The sequence below is a fragment of the Suillus fuscotomentosus genome (assembly GCF_016647785.1).
Source record: "Suillus fuscotomentosus strain FC203 chromosome Unknown F5891scaffold_75, whole genome shotgun sequence".
NCBI lineage: Eukaryota > Fungi > Basidiomycota > Agaricomycetes > Boletales > Suillaceae > Suillus > Suillus fuscotomentosus.
Window position 1 is genome coordinate 46,655 of NW_024539587.1, and position 21,410 is coordinate 68,064.

The window sequence follows — 21,410 nt, forward strand, 5'->3', positions numbered from 1 at the left end:
CAATAATAATAATTCGAGAAAATTACATCAATCACTGTTCGCTACGTACTGCACAGGACACAATCACTAGGAACCGGCAATTGTGACAGACAAAATATACGAATAACGGTTGCAAGTCATTGTTTTCCATGAGCTTGATTGTATGAGAAAAGAAGAAAGGATATGGCATAGGTCAGTCATAGCATAGTGGAGTTAACGTAGGAGAACGACGACAGGTTTTCTAGCCCTGTCAAATACGGATGGGCCTCACCGAAGCGGGAGTGGGCCTTCCCCTAGGACGGGGTCGATTGAGTCTTAATGTTTCCGATGGCCTATAGAAACAGGTCAGCGGAATGTATATACATAGATGCGATATCATACTCACGTCATGCCCAAGCCTTGCGACATATTACCAGGTACAGCTGCCAGAGAAATGTTACCGATGCTAGCATTCTCCTTATTCTCTGAACCATTGCGGCCAGTGCTCCTCTTCACCCAACCCAAGGCAGCTCTTCGCGCGACCGAGCCCACGCGGGGACGGGGTGGGAGGCCGAACACGCGCTCGAGTTTACCAGGTGACATTGCTGCGTCCTTCATGAGTTCACCTGCCTTGGTGTTTTCGATCGCGGGTGACATAATGTTAGGGTTGACGGAAATTTGTTGCAGCGCCTTCGGTTGACCTTGGGAGCGCATATTGTCATTGGGAGCGTTTTCTGCGACGGCTGCAACAATGGCCGCCCTCACTTGCTCGGTGGCTGGAGAAGATGTGAAAGAGGTCTTGAACGTCCTGGGGTAGGGCGAAGGTCGAGAGTTGACGCGAGAACGCATGCGTCGAGGGCGCAACTCTGAAGGTAAAGGCCCGTAGTTCTGCATTGAATGTTCCAAGAGCGCTTGCATGCCGGAAGGATGACTAGGAGGATCAAATGCTGATAACGACGTTCATTACAGTACAGTGAACAGGTGATAAGTACTCACATTGAACTGCGAAGACGGAAAATGGTGTGTCAAGCCAGAGTCGCTGGCTCTCTGTCACTGTATCTTCAGCTTCGTCGCGAAGCGCATAGTACTTGCGTAGCGCCATGATTCCTCTCTCGTCATCCCACAACGACACCGAATCCATAGACGCAGTCTCAGCGGGATCAGGAATAAATACGGGAGCGCGACCAATTGTCTTTGTCGTTGAATCAGGAAGTTGGACATTATTTATCGCAGAACTTGGAAGCGACTGAAGGGATGAAGTCGGAGCAAGCGATGTTGTGAGTTCCTCCTCGATGGTCTCGTAAATGGACGTGCGTGATGCACGGGCCTGAGAGATACGTCGTTGGTGACCGTGGCCACGAGCGCGTGGTCGGACTCGGTCCAAGGTAGCGTTTGACAGAGGGTGAGTAACGTCAGAAAGCATGTAGTTGACATGTGAGAGGTCAATGCTGGACTGCGAGCCTTCCGAGAATGTGGAGTACCCATCCATTGAAAGTGGAGGTGTCTCAGCACCAGAACTCATAGACGTACAAGTGTTGGAGCGAGAACGACCTGCACAAGAAGGGCGGGTAAAGACAGGGATGCGGACTAAAACCCCAGTGAGCAAGACAAAGACATCCATTGCAAACGACCAACTCACAAGATGTTGACAGATCTTCCTCTCCTTCTGCGATCAACACCGTGTTCTCCAAACTCTGCCTCTCCAAAAGACCGTGCTTTGCTCTAATCATGCGCTCGTCACCGAACTTCACCGAATATGCAGTCGAAGCAATCGACGGCTTGGTCTCAAGAACTCGGCTCTTTGGAGATTCATAGTCATCAACCTTACGAAGGAAATTTGGCTGAGGAGTGTCAGATGCCATGTGTTTCCTTTTTTCAACTTGGCGACAAGGTGAGGCTTCGATCATGGATCCTACGGAGCGGCGTCGAACATGGCCACCACCAAGCATCTGCAAGAGAAAACGTAAATAACCAATTCACAAGCATGATTCCAGGAACTTACGCTGATCATGGTGTCATCTTCCTTCTGCGGACTATGAACACTAGCAATGCTGTAGCTTGATAACCGTTTGAATTGAGGCGGTGCATGCGAGGAGTCCACAGCAAAGAACGCAGAGTCAGACGAAGAAACGGATGTCCTATGGCAAGTTTTCTCAAAGAGCGAGTCTTCCATATTGGGCACTGGTTGATGTTCATGGTCCATGTCCATGATCGAATCATAGGACATGCGATTCACGTATTGGGCACTCCGGAACTGCTCGCTTCCGATGCTCCCGGCAGGGCTTTCAGGCGGCGATGCAGAAATAGCGGTCAGTGGCATTCCACGATCCAAAGCAGAGTCAAGCATCTTGTCTCCCAGTCCTGGCCTCCCCAGGTGAATCTCCGAGAAGTCACTGAGCATGGAATCCACAGAAAAGTCGGGGCGATGCCTAGCCCACGAGGCACGCCCGCCATGAACGTATGGTTGCGAAACGCTACTCGTGCTAGCGCTCGAGTCATTGCGGCGGCGGTATCCATAACTGCTGCGGTTGTGTCCATAGCTGTTGCGGTTATATAAGCTGATAGGTGGACCTAACGAAGAGACGGAGACTCCAGACGAGTGGCGACGATGAGCAGCAATACGATTATATGGGTGCAGCTGTGAGTGCATCGAGGTACGGAAGTAGAAGCTGGAGGTATCGCTATCAACGCGTCTCCTGCGAGGTTGTTTGTGGATGAAGGAGAATGTATCATCAAGAGAAGACATAGTGAAAGAGAACTCGTCCGAGGAAGGACGCTCCCGAAGGCTTGGGAGTGGTGATGCCCCATAATCGAAAGGATCTGTAGACCCGTGATTGATAACCTGTCCATATGACGAGACAGACGCAATGCTGAACATAGACTCGCGTTTGTTGTGGTCGCTACGCGAAGTGGCTCCTGGCGGAGGGTAGAAATTCGGACGATTGTCATGGAACTCGAATCCCCTTCTCACTTCTGCAAATGAGTCAAAGCCTGCAAAGCTCAGTTCTGAAGAGTGTCTGTAGTGACCTGGAACATTTGAAGTGCGACCAGCTGAACGTCCGATGCGCTTCGAGCTAGTGTCTGAATCGAGGCGAACGCGAGACGGAGGTGAGGGGATTTCGACAGCTTTTGCAAATATGGATTTGAGAACAGCCGAGTCATCAGCAGCTAACGAAGTTGCGGAGAGGGACTTGGCAACAGCCAAAGGAGGGATGATATCCGATAGTGTAAGTGGCTCCTCATTCTTTTCAGCAGAGGGTGCAGGCGATGGCTTACCGCCAAACTTGAAGTTCCTATTGAGCTGTCCATCTGATGGTCGTGATTTCATGGACCTCATGGACCTAGCGTTCCTCAAGAGTTGAGGCCGCTCTGCACAAAGGAAGTCCTCCTCCTCCTCCCTCTCCCAGTCGTTTGTCGTGGCAAAACTATCCGTTCCAGGAAGCAGCGACGGTTCAGTGTCCACATCCATCGGGAAGCCCTGAGGTAAGAACTCCTGCGACACATAGTCCATACTGAATGTGCTATCCCCCGCGCGTTCCAGTTCCGCCTGCAATGACGGGATCTTGGGCACAGGAGGTGCATCAAGTGGAAGGTCAAAATCATACCGCAAATCAATCTTGGCAGGTGTGCGAAACGCGTTCTCTAACTGCTCGACAAAGCTAAGCCTGTTAGATCCACCGCACTCGTTCAGCTTCTGCAGCTCGCCCGTGAAGTCAAAGGATTTCTTGGTATCGTCCTCAGATGACATTCCAGCCTCTTCAACATCAGCATGGTGGTCGTCCTCGTCGATGACTTTGGCACGGAACACAGGAGCTTCAGTAACGGAGCCTTTGGGCAAAGGGAGTGGCATCTCGGGCGGCAGCCCAGGCGAGGGCAGTGGTGGATGCGCGACTGCCAGATTGGGATTGAACGACAACGTGTCATCTGCTTCGTGATCCGAGTTGGACAAAATGATCTGCAATTCGTCAGGAATGTCAGAGTCAGGATCACTCGCGTCCAGCTCTTGTGCTCCTACGGAACCGCCCAACGTCCCTGCGAGACCAAGGTTTCGGCGTGCATCAGGGAGAATCAGTAAGCCCGGGCTATCAAGCGGTTTCGGAATATCATCGGTGGTGTCGCAGCGCAATTGCAAATGCGCATGCTCCATAGGCACAAGGGACGATGGTTTCCTCTCATGTCCTCTTGCCTTCTTGAACACAGGGCTTGTACCCAGTGACGCACGAGAGCTGGCCTTTGAATGTGCAGAGCCAAACGTACGTGATGATGGTGAACGATCCGCGTTGCCCGTGAATGGTAAGCTCATAGGTGCTGCAAAGACAGTGCGTCCCGAGACAGGCACCCTACTTTTCGCGGGGCGGAGTGCTTTGAAGACGGGCTCTGGTTCTGCCGCAGGCGCAGGACTCATTGTACGCTTGTGCGTGAACCTAAAGGTTGATGCTGGCGCGTGCGAGTCCCTCTGCGGGGATTTTGCAGGTGATATCCCAGCATTGAGCGTTGCCCACGGTGCGATATGCTGCCCGATGGACGGAACTACAGCGGTGGATATTGTCTTGGCGTATGGGCGGAGTGACGTGACGCTCGCGGCGCTTGCGCGGAGGCGTTTGACAGGGCTTTCTAGAGTCATGCGTTTTGTGGGGCTGCCAGCTTGGGAAGATGCCAACAAGGATGGCGAACGACCACTCAGAGGTGACATATCCGGCGTCGCTTGCAGATCAAGGCGGTTGATGAGCTGCGCGAGATCATTTGTTGCTGCGTCCAGGAGAGACATTACAGCGCAATCTGTGTGTCATAAATGAATCAGTACAACACGAATAGTCGACTGGCTGTACGCATGACTTGACGTACCGTTTTCGTCCTCGTACATAGCCTTGGGCCTGCTACGCCCCAAAGGCTGCTCACTTAGCGGCCTTAGACGTGTTCGCTTAACTGGTGTCTCGAGGTCGCTGTGTCCATCGACAGTTGCTTCTTCGATGGTTACGAGCGGCACAGTAGGTACCTCTTCCTCTTTCATTCCCTCACCTTCGTGGTCAGACAACTCCCCAGGGAAAACTGCCGAGAGTGGCGTCCTCTTCCTGCTATCTGAGCTCTTGCGGGTTCCTTTGGTCTTCTTTTCCTTGGTACTATCCTTCTCCTTCAATGCGCGTTCCTTCCTCCTGACCTCCTTCACGGTTTCTAACCCAACCTCATCCCACCTCACCGAGCAACCCCCAGAAGACCCTCCCGAAGATACAGAAACAGGCCTCACGCTGCCAGCGCTGCTCGCTGTCATGGTGGATCCCGTCCTTGCCCTGGCCAGAACACCACACCCTAACGTGGCAGCTGAATCTACCGACGGTTTATTCGAGCTCTGTGCTTGAGCAGCTACGATCGACGATGCCGTAGACCCACTGCGCATAGAGGGGAGACGCATCGTGGAGGGGAGGCCAAGCCCAAGGATGGACTTCTTCTTGCCAAGAGTCGCTCTGTTGGCGTTCTTTTCAGGGCTAGCGCTGAGCGCGCCTGCTTCGAAGCTGCTACCGGAGTAGCGAACAGTTGCAGCCTTGTCCTTCTCTTTCGCCTTTTCTTTCTCCTTGTTTTGGCTCTTGTCCTTTTTCTTCTTCTTTTTCTTAGGCTCGCTAATGACGGGAGGAGTAGGTTTAGGTGTGTCATCGGGCGCGGGGATGTTCTTGAGTTGTGCCCAAGACCCAATACGTGCGAGAGAGCGCACAGAGCGCATGGCTCGGAGAGCGACGCTATCTTTACCTGAGCCGAGGGGGGCAGTACTTGGTGGAGCAAGTGTAGCACCAGATGCGAACGTCGCAGATGGCGGCGTCGGTACACGCAGGTGCTGGCTCTCTGCAGGTGACTTGGAGTGCTCAGGGAACACTGGGCTGTGGAGTAAAATCCCCGAGTCGAGAGAGTTGAACCGTGCTCGGGACTCGGTTGGTTCACTTGTTGAGGGCGGTGCGGGCGCTATCAGATGAAATATGTTAATCGCGCGCAGGAGTGCGAATCATGAGCTTACATCTCGGTCTGTCTTTCTCCTTCGAATCCTTCTTCCCCTTCCCGATGGTCCACCATCCGGACTTCTCATCCACCTTTACCTTCGATGTATTCTCCTTGTCTTTCTTCTTCTCCTTCTTTTCTTTTTCCTTCACATGTGGAACGTTGGTCACTTCGCCAAGAGCGGGACCCCAACGCATGCCATCCAAAGCCATGCGGCTCTTCTTCTTCTTGACTACGACGATCTCCCCAATCTCGGGATCAAGCATCGGGTCAACATATATTTCGATGCCTGCGCTACCATTCTTATTCGAGTCGCGGGCACCAACTCGGCGCACCACGTCCGATAAATCGGTCTCTCGCGACGAAAGAAGACCAAGCTTTGATTTCTTGGGTACGAGACGCTTACGAGGCGTTACATCTGAGGACGAGGCTTTGGGTGCGAGAGCAAGTGGGGGCTGGGGTTCAGACCATGGAGCAATGCAGGAATCGGCTGATGAGGGCGTTGCAGCGATAAGGCGGATGGTGGGGATAGCAGGCTTGGTTGCAGGTGTTTCGAAGGGTGATGGTGAGCGGGTGCGAATGGTGTCAGTTGGTCGTGAAAGAAGTTGCAAAGGCATGTCGTCGTCTCGTGTGCAAGTAAAATTGATGATATGGAAAAACGGTCCTGAAAAACGTTATATGCAGTCGTAATCGTATTAAAACAAGTCGTCGAAATTCGAAATGATGAAGCAAGCAAAGTGGAAAACGAGAAGGCGTTATGAGTCGTCGTGAATCGTGATCAATATCGTTATGAGATCTATGTTGATTTAACTTGATTGATTGTTTGATGAGATCGTCGTGGTCTTGCGGTCCTGACGGTCGTCTGAGAGCAATTGAACTCGCCAATGCTTTGAATTAGTAGATGGAACGGAATCTCTAGCAGACATTAGCAGTCAGTTAAGCAAAAGGTTCCTTGTCGAGAGAATAGACACATACCCAAGCGACGAAAGATGACTTACGGTGACAAGCTCGCGCACAAGAGAGACAAGAGCCCCTTCTACCTTCACCGCCTTCCTGAAAGTCGAACTTATTTGGTTGTGTAGGTGTATAAAAACAACGCGTAAATAAGACGCGAACAAATAAATAACTCACGTGATCGCATCCGAGCCACTGCTGTCGACTCAGTTCCCGCTATCCATGTCATCACGTACGACGAGGGCCGACGACGCATACTTCCTCAACGTCTTGCAGTGCGCATCAAGTTATATCACCTGACTTCTACTTCCAACTGATATTGAATCCCAATTCAAATACCAAATAGCAGTAGAGAATGCTTGATGGCCCCACGTCTTTTGCCCGTTGTCTTCCTTCCCGGCTATGAAGGATACTGTGACGCCAAAAGATCAGGGAGAAATATATGTGCGGCATAAATGCAGAAGCCATAAATGACAATCTCGACGTACTCACAAGATCATGTTCCGTGGTTGATCTTCACCTCATCCGATTCCAATCGTGTCCCATGATGGCACCAACGTCGTAACCAGTTCCACCGGGGACATGCACAAGCACTTCATTTTGCAAGTGCCTATCACACTTGATCGGATTAGAAACTTATACACTAGAGTTGCAGCGAGAATCATCAAAGCGGCACTGCGGCACCACAACGCCGTTCTGAAACTTCCTATTGCGCTTTGACCGAGTTCAATCGAACGTTCGAACTCCGTACTGCTATGCCCAACCCCTGTCTCAAAAAGCTGCGTGGATGTTACCCGATGCCAGCGTGGGTGTTGGCATCCACTACGGTCTACCAACCATTGATTTTCTTCTTGCCGAGGAAAATACAACAACTTCCCTCCGGTATCCTTTGGTTTATCCGACATGCTGCCGATTTCATCGTCAGTGCGTCTACAGCCTCCCGCAATCACCTCAGCCATCAATACGCGTTCAGCTGATCGCGGGCATGAGGCATGGGGGGAATACCCTCCATAGCAGACCGTTTCAATTTTGTTCGTGCTATTCTTCTCTTTATGTTGCTGTTGATCGTTCTGAATATCCGTTTGGCTAGTTCAAAATTTCCATTTAATAAATAACGGCTGCCTGTATTACATCCTGTGATCCCTTTGTTTCCACAACCGACACAGAAAAAAACCAGGGTGATACTTCCGGTTGCATGCACGAGGCAAACTCGCGCTGTGACATGCACATGTTTGATGGAAAACAGTCGCCCACAAACCATTGATATTTTTTTTGCGTGTTCGATTGAACAGTGGCTCACGTTGCTGAGTTAGCCTATGTGGGGCCCTTGTTGGCCTATTCGCAAGATTCTAGGGTGATTCTTCCGGCTACATGCACGAGGCATCGCCTATCGCATACCTATGCAACTTTTGATTTCTCACAGCTTATCCACAGTTTTCGGAACAGCGGTTCCCTGTTGTCAAAGCTTTTGTTGCAACAAAGATTACCGCTCATGAATGATTGGAACATGTAGCCCCTAGCATTAAACGACGATTATCCTCCATCGGAGTTTGAAACTATTTGAACATCGGGATGCAACGTAATCGCCAGCGATGGCAGGTTTGTCCCTGCCTCGAGGCAGACCTTGTGCTAAAAAGGGCGGGGACGTCGTAAGGCTGTTCAGATTTCCTTACACTTGGCTGACATTGGGCGTGAGACGAAGGACCTACTGAATATATGTAGGCACCCATGACTCTTAGAGAAGCGTAGGCACATGCCATGATGCCATCCTACACGCTGTCTACTCCCGCCATCTTTGGTAAGCACCTGCCATATCCGTACACCGCACATCTTATTTTCAATTTCCGGATATTTACGCCAATCACGGGTAACCGGATTACGAAGCGCTGAACCTTTTAATAAATGGGTTACCTCTCCCCACGTCCAAACAGTTCCGACTGACCGTCAGGTTGACTGTCACATTATTTCGTGCCTCCCTCAAGGTCAGTACAACAATTCTGACATCGTCCACCTCAATCCATGATGACAGACTTTTGTTTCAGATGCCTTCTGTGACGTTGAACAGTGTGTCAGGTGACTCTTTCGTCAATGTTCGCAAATTAAATGCAGGACGCTATCTGCATGAAACCTCGACAATCGCAGCAATTCCGGACGAACTGTTATCTGCCATCTTTCATGTTGCAACACACGATTTTCATGACTGTTATGACGCTATATTTCACGCCACCACAATCTCACATGTTTGCCAACGCTGGAGAAACGTATCTCTTTCAACCTCATCATTATGGACCGTCATTGTTCTTACATTTCCCACTCGTCGCACTCAATTCTTTCGCACCGTCGACTGGCTCGCGCGTTCCCGCTCTCGCCCTTTGCATCTATACATGGATTTCCGAGATCCCGCATGGAATTGGGACGAAGCATCACATTACTTCGGCTGGCAAAATATGGAAAATGTTATGCGACTTATTCTGCCCTATGCGCACCGGTGGCAGAAGGTCGAACTTCTCACCGACACCTGGGCTCCTATTTTTACCTTCCTCTCTTATACCTCCCGCATAAAATCAGCTCCTATGTTACAGGATGTCCTTCTTTCCCGCTGTAACGCCTTCTTTGCTGCAAAGGGCGAGCTCTTCCGTCCTTCTGCAATGAGGCATCCAGTCTCCTGGTTCGGGGGAGGCTCTGCATTCCACAGCCTTCGTCGGGTCTCCCTTGCCGGTGTACACGTGAACTGGATAAACTCGGGATTGTCGGGTCTCTTGGAACTTGAACTCAAGTACCACGCGAGCGAGGTGATGCCGACATTGCACGAGTTCTGTGACATCATATCTGCATGTCCTGAACTCGAGCGATTGAGCATCTTGGGATGGGGTCCTCAGATAGACGTAAACGTTGCGCCCAAGCAGCGCACTCTATACCTTCCACATTTACGAGATTTCGCCTTCGGATTCATCGACGTCGAATATGCTATTGATCTCTTGTCGCTCTTTTACCTCCCCGCACTTGAAACGCTCTCGCTGGAAAACATTTCTTCTTCACTAGATCCGTCGCACCCTTGCGATTCGTCCCGTCTTTTGGAATACCTCACAGCAGCTCACCACTCGTGCACAACTTCGTTTCATCCATTCCCATGCGCAACGTGCGGACCATATCCCTTATCTTCACTTCGTTCTTTGGAACTTCACGGCCTTACATCATGCGGAGTTTCCTTGCGCTGCTTTTTGCAGGAAACCGCGACTCTCGACCATCTCGTACTATCCGGTCTGGACAAACTGAACTTACAAGCAATCATTCCAGACCTAATCGCCGCGGCGCTTTGTCCGAGTCTTCTTGACTTGAAATTCAACGATACAGGCCCGACGATCGCTGCGTTGTTAGCTTCTCTTCCAGTCGGTATCGTTCGCAATTCCAATTCTCCATCGATGCGTGTCATCGTAGTCGCGAATGCTGCCGACAGTGATGACGCAACGCACGAGCTCGTGCACCTATTGAGGGCCGCTGGTGTCGAGGCCATGATCTTAGGGAACGCCACTTGTTAAGAGGCTTGGCGAAGGAAGCCGCAGCATCATTTATCAATTTCACGCGGCGCTCATCAGTCACCCGTTCTTCCCTCCACGTTCCCCATTATCACCAACAATTTAACGCCCATCCTCCCTGCCTTGTACGTATGTAATGTCCTTCACGTCACACTATATAGTGTATCTTTATGCCCACGCATTCCCTCATTTCCGTCAAGATCGCATGTTAGTATATCCGTACGATAGAGCTGAATCACCTGTAGCATACACAATGTATAATAAACACTCGTTTTCATCGGACATAGATTAGCAAAATCATTATGAATCGGACTCGGATGTATTATGATCAAGCACTTTGTGGCGATAATCAAAGAACTTCCGGCTTCGACCATTTCTGTTACAAGGGCAACCTGTCGCATGGTTATAATTAACGTCGTAGATAATCAATACTGCAAAGTGCCGCGACCTATTCGCATCATGTGCCGACAAAGTACTCACAGGGCAACCCTCAAGGCCTCAGGACCAATCATGCAGTGGTAGATATGAAGGGTGTCAATGTATGAAATCGTGATATCAGTATTTGTTGCTCCAGACCATGATTGCAAAACGATAACGTGGAAGTTCATGTGTTAAAAATACAGCCTCCATCGAGCATCTGAACTGGGCTCATATTCCTTCTCCGATAAGTCGTTCAGGTGCCTCGACATATGCCCTCCAAGACTCCACAAATGCAGCCAACTCTGCACCTTCTAGCACACGATGATCCGCACTCCAGCTCACGCCAACCTTGAGCCTCCTCTCCCCACGGTCACTCTTACTGACGTCCCACACCCATCTTGCTCTGCCTATGGCCACGATCGCGACACCACCCCCAGGTACTAAAACAGGGTGTGCATACTCTCCGTCGCCGATTGCACCTATATTTGATATCGTGACCGTTGCACCACGTTTCGGCATCTCGTTCATCGTAAGTGCGCATGGTACTTGACGGCCGAGGAAAGAAAGATGCTTGAGTTGTGAAGATAGGCTGTAGATGCTGTGCGTATCTGCATGGGATATGACAGGTGTGTATAGACCCGTCGGGGTGCTCAGAGCAACAGCGATGTCCGCGTGCGGACGGATGGTAAGGGTAGGCTTGCCTCCCCCGTTTACGCTACCTGGCGTTATGGAGGAACGGAGCACGGGCCATGCCATCATGGCCTTTGCAAGCGTCTTTATGAGTATGGGGAGGTATGTGATACGGGTGAATTGGGCGCTTTCTGGCACGAGAGGAGGGGATGGTGCGGGATGCAGAGCGGAAGGGTTAATTGGGAGTGATGATGATTTGGAGGGATCAAAATGTTCAGGTATATGCGAATTGAGTGTTGGGAGAAGAGAATGGAGAGACGTGAGATCGAGGGAAGTCGAGTAGCTGATACAGATGATGAGTGATAGTGAATGATAATTGAACGGACGAAATCATACCCAAAGTGTGGAACCTCAAGACTCTGAGTCATAGCTTTCCACATGCCATAACGTGTCCGACCAAGCTCAACAATCACGTCTTGTTCGGTTTGTGCTCGTGGTGCAACTGAACTGAGGTCTACTGAGACAGAAGAGGCTTGCTGTGATATGAATGCATCAATATCCTTCTTCTCGATGCGTCCGTCACGTCCGCTGCCCGAGAGAAGTGCAAGGTCAACCTTGGACTGGCGAGCGTAATGACGGACTGAAGGCTTTGCGAGTACGTTCTCACGGTTAACATCGGGAGTAGAGGAAGGCAAGTAGTTTGGGTCCATGGGGTGTAGTCTTCTGGGTGCAGACGGTTCCTCGCGGATCTGTTCGGCCCGAGAGACAGCATCTTCCACAAACTTGGAGTTTGGAATTATTGGCGACGGCGCTGCTGCAGCCGATAAGGCAGGTTCTATCTGCTCTGCACTTGCGCTATCCGACAATTCCTCATCAACCTCGATCACACAGAGTCCTTGGCCAACCTTTGCAACTTCACCTTCCTTCACCAGAATCTCTTTCACTATACCATCGAACGGGCTTGTGATTTCGACGCTAGCTTTGTCGCTCTGGACCTCGCATAAAGGATCAAAGCTTTGTATGGCGCCAAGTTCCTTGACATTCCTGAGTTATGAGCTCAGTGGGGAGCATGATATTTGCAAGGTCCGGCCGACGCACCATTTGATGACTTCACACTCTGTGATACCCTCGCCAATATCAGCCAGCTTGAAATTCTGTAGAATTTTCCTCGAAGATAAGCATGGTGGAAATGTATGGAAGTGTGAGACTGCAGTTGGACGAGTGAGAAGGCGGCGGAGAGGGCGGATGAACATGGTAACTGTGCGGGGAAGATAGATGAACAAGCTCTGCTAGATCCGATCGGGCTAAAAATGGAATATATGTGATTACATAATCACGAGATAGCGTTGTCTGGTTCACTTTCTTTTCTGCAGAAGTTCCGGATGAGTCCCAAGTTGAATTTTTGTCAGGTGTATAGCCATGCGGCGCTTTGCCACACACAGGAAGTATTCGGTTACAACAGCACTGCGTTTCAGATGACAGCCTACCGTCACTACGTCCTACTACCGTGGCACAATGCTATAGGACCACTTAATTAATCTTGTTCCGTGCGTCATTTTCCATCATATTTGAGCTCAAGTTATCGTGATTCGCCCTCCAGATCCAAGTCCGCGACGTGATTGCGTTATGCACGGAGGTTGTCAACACAGGACGAGTTTCGACCTGTTACCATTTCATACCGATGTTGCAAGAGACCTGGCTGTCTGCGTTGGTTTGCTGCGGCACAGTTGCAGCTGCCATCAAGCTACAAGTCCCGCAATATGATCTTTGCGCATTGAACGTGCAACTAAGGTTTCGAATAGTTAAGCTTCACGCCAAGGTTGGATGCGCTGCCACATAATTATTTAGGACAAGACTCTTACTGTACTCAGGTACAAGGCCGTGACGTTTTTCTTTGACGGTCGGCAGAGCAGAATCGGTCTTCTCACATCTCGAGGAACGTGATTCATCAGTCAATGGCATCATGTTGTGGGTATGCTGTGACTTTGTTGCCATTGACCTAGACCGAGACCCGCCGTGATCTCAATCATTATGTATCCGAGTTTTGCGGCCCTGTCGAATGTAGTCTTTCAGGAATGCTGCTTTCTTTCTGCTCAGTTGACTGAGTCAGACTCTCGTACAGGCCTGGCCAGGGACAGCCTCTAAGCTTTGGTTAAAAAATAGCCTCTCATTGGCGCTTATTACATTGGATCCGCACGTCCATGTTTCGAGCACTTTATCTCCCCACCCCACATACTACATAGTCCTCAAGGATACGTTCTCGAAGCATGCCTCCAAATGGCTTCTTCAACATGAGTACAAGCATGGAAGTGAGTTTCTATAGGCATATGCAAATGAAATCTCTCTCATGGTTAGAAGGTCATCACAGCCATCGCCACCTCCGGCCATGATATCAACGCTGTCCGACAGGCAGTGATCATGTACATTGTGGCCAAAAAGAAAAAAGGTTATTCTGAACAATACATACACGAAAAATTAGAAAAGTTAGAGCTCAAGGTTTGTCTGTCTTGTGCTCGGCGTGTTGACAGACGTTGACAGCGAGTGTCAGTTCATGCACATAGAGGCATTACATCCCGCTTGGAGAGACGCTCGAGCGTTATTCCAGCTTCGCAAATCTGATTACATCCCCATGCCCATGTCCATTGTTCGCGAGCGTGAAAACGAGGAGCGTCGCCAATTGGAGAGGGAGTCGTCTTCAATGGCACTATCGAGTCCAGTTGCTTCTTCCGCATCAACTTACACGTCGTCTTCAGCATCCATGTACACGTCGTCTTCGGCATCCACTTATACATCGTCTTCGGCATCCACTTACACATCGTCTTCGGCATCCACTCACACGTTGTCTTCAGCATCAACTCGTCCTTCATCAGTGCCGTCTATTGCATCAGTAATATCGACTCCCAGCTCGCCACCACCTCTAAGCTGGGATGGTACAAGCAAACAAGATGAACCAGGACATCACTCCCCATCTCATGCTCATCCATCCCGCCGTGACACAGCATTGTCCTTACTCTCCGAGTATAGTGATGACTCAGAGCCCGACGAACAAGTGTTCATTCTGCCATCAGGTAACCCGCAGAATTAGCATGGGGTGTGTGGCACTGACGGCCTCTTTAACTTATCCCGTTGCGCGTGAAATCTGAATCTCCCGTATCCCTCTTCCTTTCGAAACCATACGATGTACTTCTATGTGTCCCAGAGCCTCATCATATACTCTTATCAGCCTCACTCTTCATCCTTATTCAGCGGCGCGAAGACGTCGTGATGTGGAATTCTTTGTTCGCGGAGCTGCGAACGTAACTTGACTGCGTGTACAGTCAACCGGTTTCGATAATCGATTTGTGACAACACTGCTTTAGACTCGTTTTGCGGGGTTCTAATATCAAAGGTGAAGAGACTCGGACTAGAGAAACTAAGGGCGAGAACAGAACTCAGTCTTGGTTCAAAAAGACTGTAGGGTAACTATGGACCATACCTAAGGGCGAGAACAGAACTAGTAGAGTAGTAGTTAGTAAGAGTAGAGTAGGGATGTCAATAAGATAGCTCACCTCAGTCTTGGTTCAAAAAGACTGAGGGAGATTGTTCGACGAGAGGAGGAATTAATACGTTTGATTGGGACGGAGAGTCAATAGGAAACGTGTATGACGCATGGTAGGAGGAGTGTTCGTGTATGTAAAATGAAAAGGCTAAGTACGTGTAAGGGTCATATCTTGATACTCCCACTCGAACGCAAAACGCTAGAGACGCGGGCGTGCTCATTCAACTGGGTCTTCGTTTGACGATGAACGAAGAGCAAGCGAGTGTCGATGGTTGCGGAAAAGTTTTCGTGGTAGGGATTTCGTGAAGATGTCGGCAATCATATCATGTGTGGGTACATAGGGAATGATGATGGTGCCGTCGCTGACCAGATCTCGAACGAAGTGATAGCGGACGCGAATGTGCTTGGCCCGGTCGTGGAATTGAGGGTTTTTCGTTAGTGCGCGACTTCCATTGTTATCACCATATAACGTGGTGGGGGTGATCAGCGAGAGGTCAAGACCAAAATCGCATAGCAGCTGGCTGAGATGGATCTGTTCGCGGGCCGCGTTAGAGAGTGAGATGTATTCAGCTTCAGTAGACGAAGTCGCAACGACGGATTGCTTTTGGGAACGCCAACTGATGGGGGAACCGAAAAGAAAGTAGACATAGCCCCCAATTGAGCGACTGTCGTCTTTATCAGACGCGAAGTCAGAATCCGAATAACCGATGAGTCCTTGGTTGGACAAACCAAACGTTAGGGAATGATGTGTGGATCCACGAAGGTAACGAAGGAGATGGTGAAGCTGGCGGTAGTGGTCTATGCCAGGGTTACTCAGATATTTTGACAGCGCCGATACTGCATATGCAATATCGGGACGACTAACGCGCATGGCGAAGTTGAGTTCCCCAACGACACGCGCGTATGGCATGTGCGCAAATTGTTGGATTTCGGCTTGAGTGAGGGGTGCAGATGACTTCGTCAAGGAGATCCCTGGAACCATGGGGGTAGATACTGGTCGACAATCTGACATCCGAGTTTCACTGAGAATCTGTTCGAGAAAGGAGGATTGGTTGACGGTAAGGTGCTTCTTAGAGCGATCTCGTGTAATGTGCATTCCTAAGAAATGACGCGCTTCACCAAGGTCCTTCATTTCAAAACGTTTGCTCATCTCCGATTTGAAACCGTTAAGGAAATCCCGACAGTTCGATGCGAGCAACATGTCATCGACGTAAACAAGGAGCCAGATGGTCTTGTCATCTTTTCGTAAAACATACAGACTATAGTCTGCTTCGCTACGAACAAAATTAAAACCTTCTTTTCGCAGGAAATCATCGAGTGTCTTGTTCCATTGACGACCGGCTTGCTTGAGTCCGTAGATGGCCTTGAGGAGTTTCCAGACCCAATCTGGATGCTCAGGGTCTTCGAAGCCTGGAGGTTGACGCATGTAGATTTCTTCGTCAAGCTCGCCATTGAGAAAGGCGGTCTTCACGTCCATTTGATCAAGTTCAAGATCAAACTTAGCGACCATGGAGAGTAGTGCACGTACGGTGTCGTATTTTGCAACAGGAGCAAAGGTGTCGGTGTAATCTAGTCCTTCGATCTGTGTGAAACCCTGCGCAACAAGGCGGGCCTTGTGGCGGGCAATCTGGCCATTTTCGTCATACTTGTGCGAGTACACCCACCGTGAGCCGACTGCTTTTCTCCCTGATGGGAGTGGTGTTAAGACACCCACTCCTTTTTCTCCCAACGAAGCTAACTCTTCATTCATTGCGCTTTCCCAATGACCCGAATCCATTGACAAGCGAGCGGCAGCTATCGTTTTGGGGGGAAGCTTCCGTCCATCAATCTTGTTGCTGTCCGCCAAGGATACATGCTTCGCGGAGTGCTCAATGGTGACATCGGGGGTAGCACTAATACTAAGATTTTCTTCTTCAACAACCTCCTCCTCAACAGTGACCGGTACATAAGTCCAACGCCGCTGTACTGGGACATGTTTTGTTGGGATGGCAACAGTTTTCGGGACTGCTGGTCGCGCGTCAATGCGTTGACGTGTCGAACGTCGTGGCTCAGGAGATGGTACCGTTTCTACCGGAACTTCAGCAGGGACAGGGAGAACATTGTCGTTCGACTGCGGGAATGGCTGTGGAGGTTCGGGGATGAGAGGAGCAGAAGTCGGAAGTACTCCCACTGAAACGGTACTGGGTCCTGGTAGTGTAATACCGGAATCATCTTCTCCAGGTCGTGTGGTTCTGAAGCCGTCTTCTGATATCGGCAAATCATGTGGCAATGCGAGGGTGGGCTGCTGCATTGCAATGCGCTGGTTGTGTAATTCAACGAGGGGCGAGAGAACTGAGTTGGGTGTGCCGTAGAAGAATTTTTCATCAAAAAGGACATTTCGAGAGCGCACCGTCTGTCGTGTCGCTGGATCCCATAGAAGATATCCCGCATCTTTGACGTGCCCCAGTAGGAAGCACCGTCTCGAAACAAAGTCGTACTTGTGGCGATTGTCGTCTGGGATGTGAGCATATGCGAGGCAGCCAAACGGACGTAGGTGCGAGACATTTGGTAGTTCACCATAGAAGAGTTCAAACGGCGTTCTGTTGTCAGTAGCTGACGACGGGAGGAAGTTCTTGATGTATACTGAGTTGAGGATGGCGTGGCCCCAGAACGAACGAGGAAAACCACTCTGGTGATGGGCACTTAATGCTCGGGTGGCAATGGTCTGGTGTCCACGTTCGGCAACACCATTCTGTTCGGCTGTATGAGGCATCGTAAGTTCGTGCTCAATTCCTTTACTACGCAGGAATTCAATAGTAGCGTGAGAGACGTATTCGCCACCGTTGTCACTGCGGAGGCGTTTAACTCGTTGCCCTGACTGGTTTTCAATCCAGGCGATATATCGCAGAAGGTGCGAGTGTACCTCACTCTTGTGCTTAATGAGGTAGATAGTGGAATAACGCGAAAAATCATCAGTGAAGGCAACAAAGTATGTTTCGCCGGACGGGGTTGCAGTGTTGACGGGTCCCCAAACGTCAGTGTGAACAAGTTCAGCGACGTGCGTTGCACGGTGTCGAGCATGAGACGGGAACGGCAATCGTTTTTGTTTGCCCATTAGGCACGACGGACAGTCAATGTGGTCACCAGGTCCTGTAGACTCGTCTAACAGGTTAAGTGACAGTCCTAATACAACCTTCTCAGCTTTGCGCAAGGTGGAGTTTGCGGCATGGCCCATGCGTGCATGCCATACAGCTAGTGGTAATGGCGTAGCCGAGGTGGACCTGGTGGCAAAGGCCGTATGGGTGTGCTTGGCTCGAAGGTAGTATAGACCGGCAGAGCATTCCACACGTGCGATCACAGTCTTATCAGCACGACGCATTTGTCCTCCTTCAGCATCCGTTTCGAAGAAAATTCCCTCCGACGCTAGAGCAGACACTGATATCAGTGTGCACCGTAGGTCTGGTACGTGGAGGAAAGGGAGTTCGATAGACTCATGTCTTCCGTCGAGCACTAGCGTGATGAATCCCCAACCTGGGGCAAGAACAGTATCGTCATTCGCAAGTTTCACGATTAATGGAGGGTTGTAAGTTCTGTAGCGAGTGAAGAGGGAGTGATTGGATTCCATATGTGCGGTGGCGGCAGAGTCTACGTGGAATTGAAAAGAAATAGTGCTCGTATTAGAGAAACTAGCAGAGTGTGTAGGAAGACGAAGAAACGATGGAATGCCGTCAGGTTGTCCTGGTAGGGGAACTGATATGTCAGTACCTTGTGAAGGTGAGGGGGGAATGCACGCTGACGTGTTTGATGAGTCGGATTTTGCTAGACGAGCACGGCAGTTGTTCCAGATATGGCCTGTGCGCTTGCAAGATCCGCACGTCGAGCGCCACGACAACTCCCATTTATCTCCCTTGGAGGCGTCAAAATCCTTCGGTTTGGCACGCTCAGTAGGTTTACCTGCTTTCGCCACCCTAGCAGCCATGGCTGTGTGGTGCGCATGTGGGTTTGCAGAGCCGAAACTTGCATAATATTGTTCCGAGTTCCTGATCTGGCTGATGACTCCTTCCAGCGTTAGCTTCCCGGTATTGGCGTCAGCACTATGGAGTATGAGCTGGGAAAGCGGCGCATAGAAGTCGGGAAGGGCACGCAGTAGCGCTTGGACAAGGGTATATTCGTTGCACTTCCATTCGATGGATTCAATGACCTTGAATTGGGCCTTGATGTCCGTGATCTCCTTAATGGTCTTGGTAAGAGAGTCGCTATCAGATGCTTTGGGAAGGTCAAAGATACGGCCCATGAGGCTCGTAAAGCGGATGCCAACAGACGCCTGATACTTGTCTTCTAGCGCTTTCCAGATGACGGCTGGATCAGTGACACCCATGAAGTGGATGAGGTCACTTGAGTGTACCGTCATACCAAGGAGTCCTTTGGTTATGCTTTGGCGTTCTCGGAAAGAAATGACGTCCGCGCTCGCATCATGTGCCGCGAGGCGTTTGTTGAAGTCAGCCTCAGTCTCAGTGGTGCTTCTGGTTGGGCGCGGAGGACCCTTCTCATCTCCTGAAAGGAGGTGCCAAAGGTTGAAGAGCGAGAGCCAAAGGTCCATGGTCGTTACCCACGAGGTGTAGTTGGAGCCATTGGCGTCCAGAGGAGGGTGAGGAAAAGATGTTGGAATCCGGATGTTGGACGACGATATGGTGGACATGACAGGTGTCGAACGATGTGTCGGCGATGGCGACAATAGAATGGGAAGATTCAATGGGTGTGGTAACGAGCGAGTTGGTACGACAGGCGTTAATGGCGGCGATGGCGGCAAGGGAATGGATAAGATCCGCAGGTCAAGCGGGGATAGAGGGCGACCTTGTTCCAGTTCGGAAAAGGTCGGAGAGGCTCAGATAAGGCGAGTGGAAGCGAGAAACGAATGTATGCCTAGTCTGAGCCAGGGCTCATAACCTATCAAAGGTGAAGAGACTCGGACTAGAGAAACTAAGGGCGAGAACAGAACTCAGTCTTGGTTCAAAAAGACTGTAGGGTAACTATGGACCATACCTAAGGGCGAGAACAGAACTAGTAGAGTAGTAGTTAGTAAGAGTAGAGTAGGGATGTCAATAAGATAGCTCACCTCAGTCTTGGTTCAAAAAGACTGAGGGAGATTGTTCGACGAGAGGAGGAATTAATACGTTTGATTGGGACGGAGAGTCAATAGGAAACGTGTATGACGCATGGTAGGAGGAGTGTTCGTGTATGTAAAATGAAAAGGCTAAGTACGTGTAAGGGTCATATCTTGATATCTAATTCACCTTCGACCAATCGTACAGATATGCCTTATTCTCCAATAACCATATTTCTCCCCCGCGTCACACGGAACGTTACGATCCTTATAGAAAACAGTACGTAGTTGAATTTGCCCAGCTTGGACGTCCAGGCCTCGGGTTTCGTTATTACTAATTTATCAGGCAGCTGTATTAATATTCCAAATTGCTCCTACGTTCTGTGCAGGGAAGCAAATAATACTCATCATTTAGTATTCGGTCTCGCCCTCCAGTGAAAGCGTCCATTCCCCCGCAGCGGATAAAACCGGGCGTTCTCCTGACTGACGAACGTGCGTTATACGTACAAATTCGTATCAAAGGACATCTTCTCGGTCAGAGGATTCCGTGGGCCGTGGCTTTATGGCCCTTGATGCGATCAACTACTCAGGGACACTGTGACACACGCCAGGCTCAGAGTTGGGTATGCAAAGGTGTATGTATATCTTGCAAGCTTGATATATAATTTCCCCACTTACCTATACAGCGTCTACCTCTATCGTGGACTGTTTAACGGTCGACTCAAATCTTGCACCATCTCAATCCATTGAAGAGGCTAGTAACGTATTTAGGACCGAAGGATGAACTCAGCCGGCTTCTTCAAAGGGGATACAATGATGGAAGTACGTATTCGTCACTCTGAATCATTGAAAACACCCTCATAAGCCATAGGTCCTCACAATTCTGGCCAATTCTGGAACAGACGTCAAGACAGTCCGGGACGCAGTGATATTATACATTGCGCGGAAAAAGCAAAAGGGTCGGTCTGAACGACATATTTAAGATAAATTGCTGCAACTAGAGGACAAGGTCACCTATATTTTTTATCCAACTCTTCAACGATTAACACCAGGTATTCCAGTTCAAGCATATCGAGATGTGGCATCCAGCATTCCGAGATGCGCGAGCATTATTCCAGCTTCCCAAGTCCAAACATATCCCACTTTCTAAGTCCGTTATCCGTAAACAACATGAATCCAAGCTGCATCCAATAGACATGGGATCGGTCCTTCTCTCTCAAGTCACCTGCGTCACCATCTCATGGCTCGCCGACCCCTAGTAGCTGGGATGGATCGCTGCCGAGATTACAAGACCTACCATGCGTAT

At 50.1% G+C, this 21,410-nt stretch overlaps 4 protein-coding genes across 4 annotated transcripts; 2 read left to right on the plus strand and 2 right to left on the minus strand.

Annotated features, from left to right (window-relative positions):
• Window positions 1-149: 149 nt before the first annotated feature.
• Window positions 150-6,980, minus strand: F5891DRAFT_707392 (uncharacterized protein). The gene is made up of 8 exons (XM_041372898.1): window positions 6,919-6,980; window positions 5,963-6,858; window positions 4,804-5,910; window positions 1,961-4,737; window positions 1,598-1,907; window positions 955-1,545; window positions 365-905; window positions 150-311 (listed from the first exon to the last, which is right to left on the minus strand). Exons 2-8 carry the CDS (start codon window positions 6,558-6,560, stop codon window positions 230-232), a joined length of 6,006 nt encoding a protein of 2,001 aa, XP_041220310.1. The 5' UTR covers window positions 6,561-6,858; window positions 6,919-6,980; the 3' UTR covers window positions 150-229.
• A 1,460-nt stretch (window positions 6,981-8,440) lies between these two features.
• Window positions 8,441-10,597, plus strand: F5891DRAFT_707549 (uncharacterized protein). Its single transcript, XM_041372899.1, has 2 exons — window positions 8,441-8,879; window positions 8,940-10,597. The coding sequence occupies exon 2, from the start codon at window positions 8,940-8,942 to the stop codon at window positions 10,434-10,436; it is 1,497 nt and encodes a 498-aa protein (XP_041220311.1). The 5' UTR covers window positions 8,441-8,879; the 3' UTR covers window positions 10,437-10,597.
• A 103-nt stretch (window positions 10,598-10,700) lies between these two features.
• Window positions 10,701-12,841, minus strand: F5891DRAFT_1281458 (CoA-dependent acyltransferase). The gene is made up of 3 exons (XM_041370471.1): window positions 12,582-12,841; window positions 11,880-12,527; window positions 10,701-11,826 (listed from the first exon to the last, which is right to left on the minus strand). Exons 1-3 carry the CDS (start codon window positions 12,734-12,736, stop codon window positions 11,082-11,084), a joined length of 1,548 nt encoding a protein of 515 aa, XP_041220312.1. The 5' UTR covers window positions 12,737-12,841; the 3' UTR covers window positions 10,701-11,081.
• Window positions 12,842-13,750: 909 nt separating this feature from the next.
• On the plus strand, window positions 13,751-14,568 carry F5891DRAFT_1194889 (uncharacterized protein; the record flags this gene model as incomplete). The annotated part of the gene is made up of 3 exons (XM_041368011.1): window positions 13,751-13,792; window positions 13,842-13,979; window positions 14,032-14,568. The coding sequence occupies 3 exons, from the start codon at window positions 13,751-13,753 to the stop codon at window positions 14,566-14,568; spliced, it is 717 nt and encodes a 238-aa protein (XP_041220313.1).
• Window positions 14,569-21,410: the final 6,842 nt, after the last annotated feature.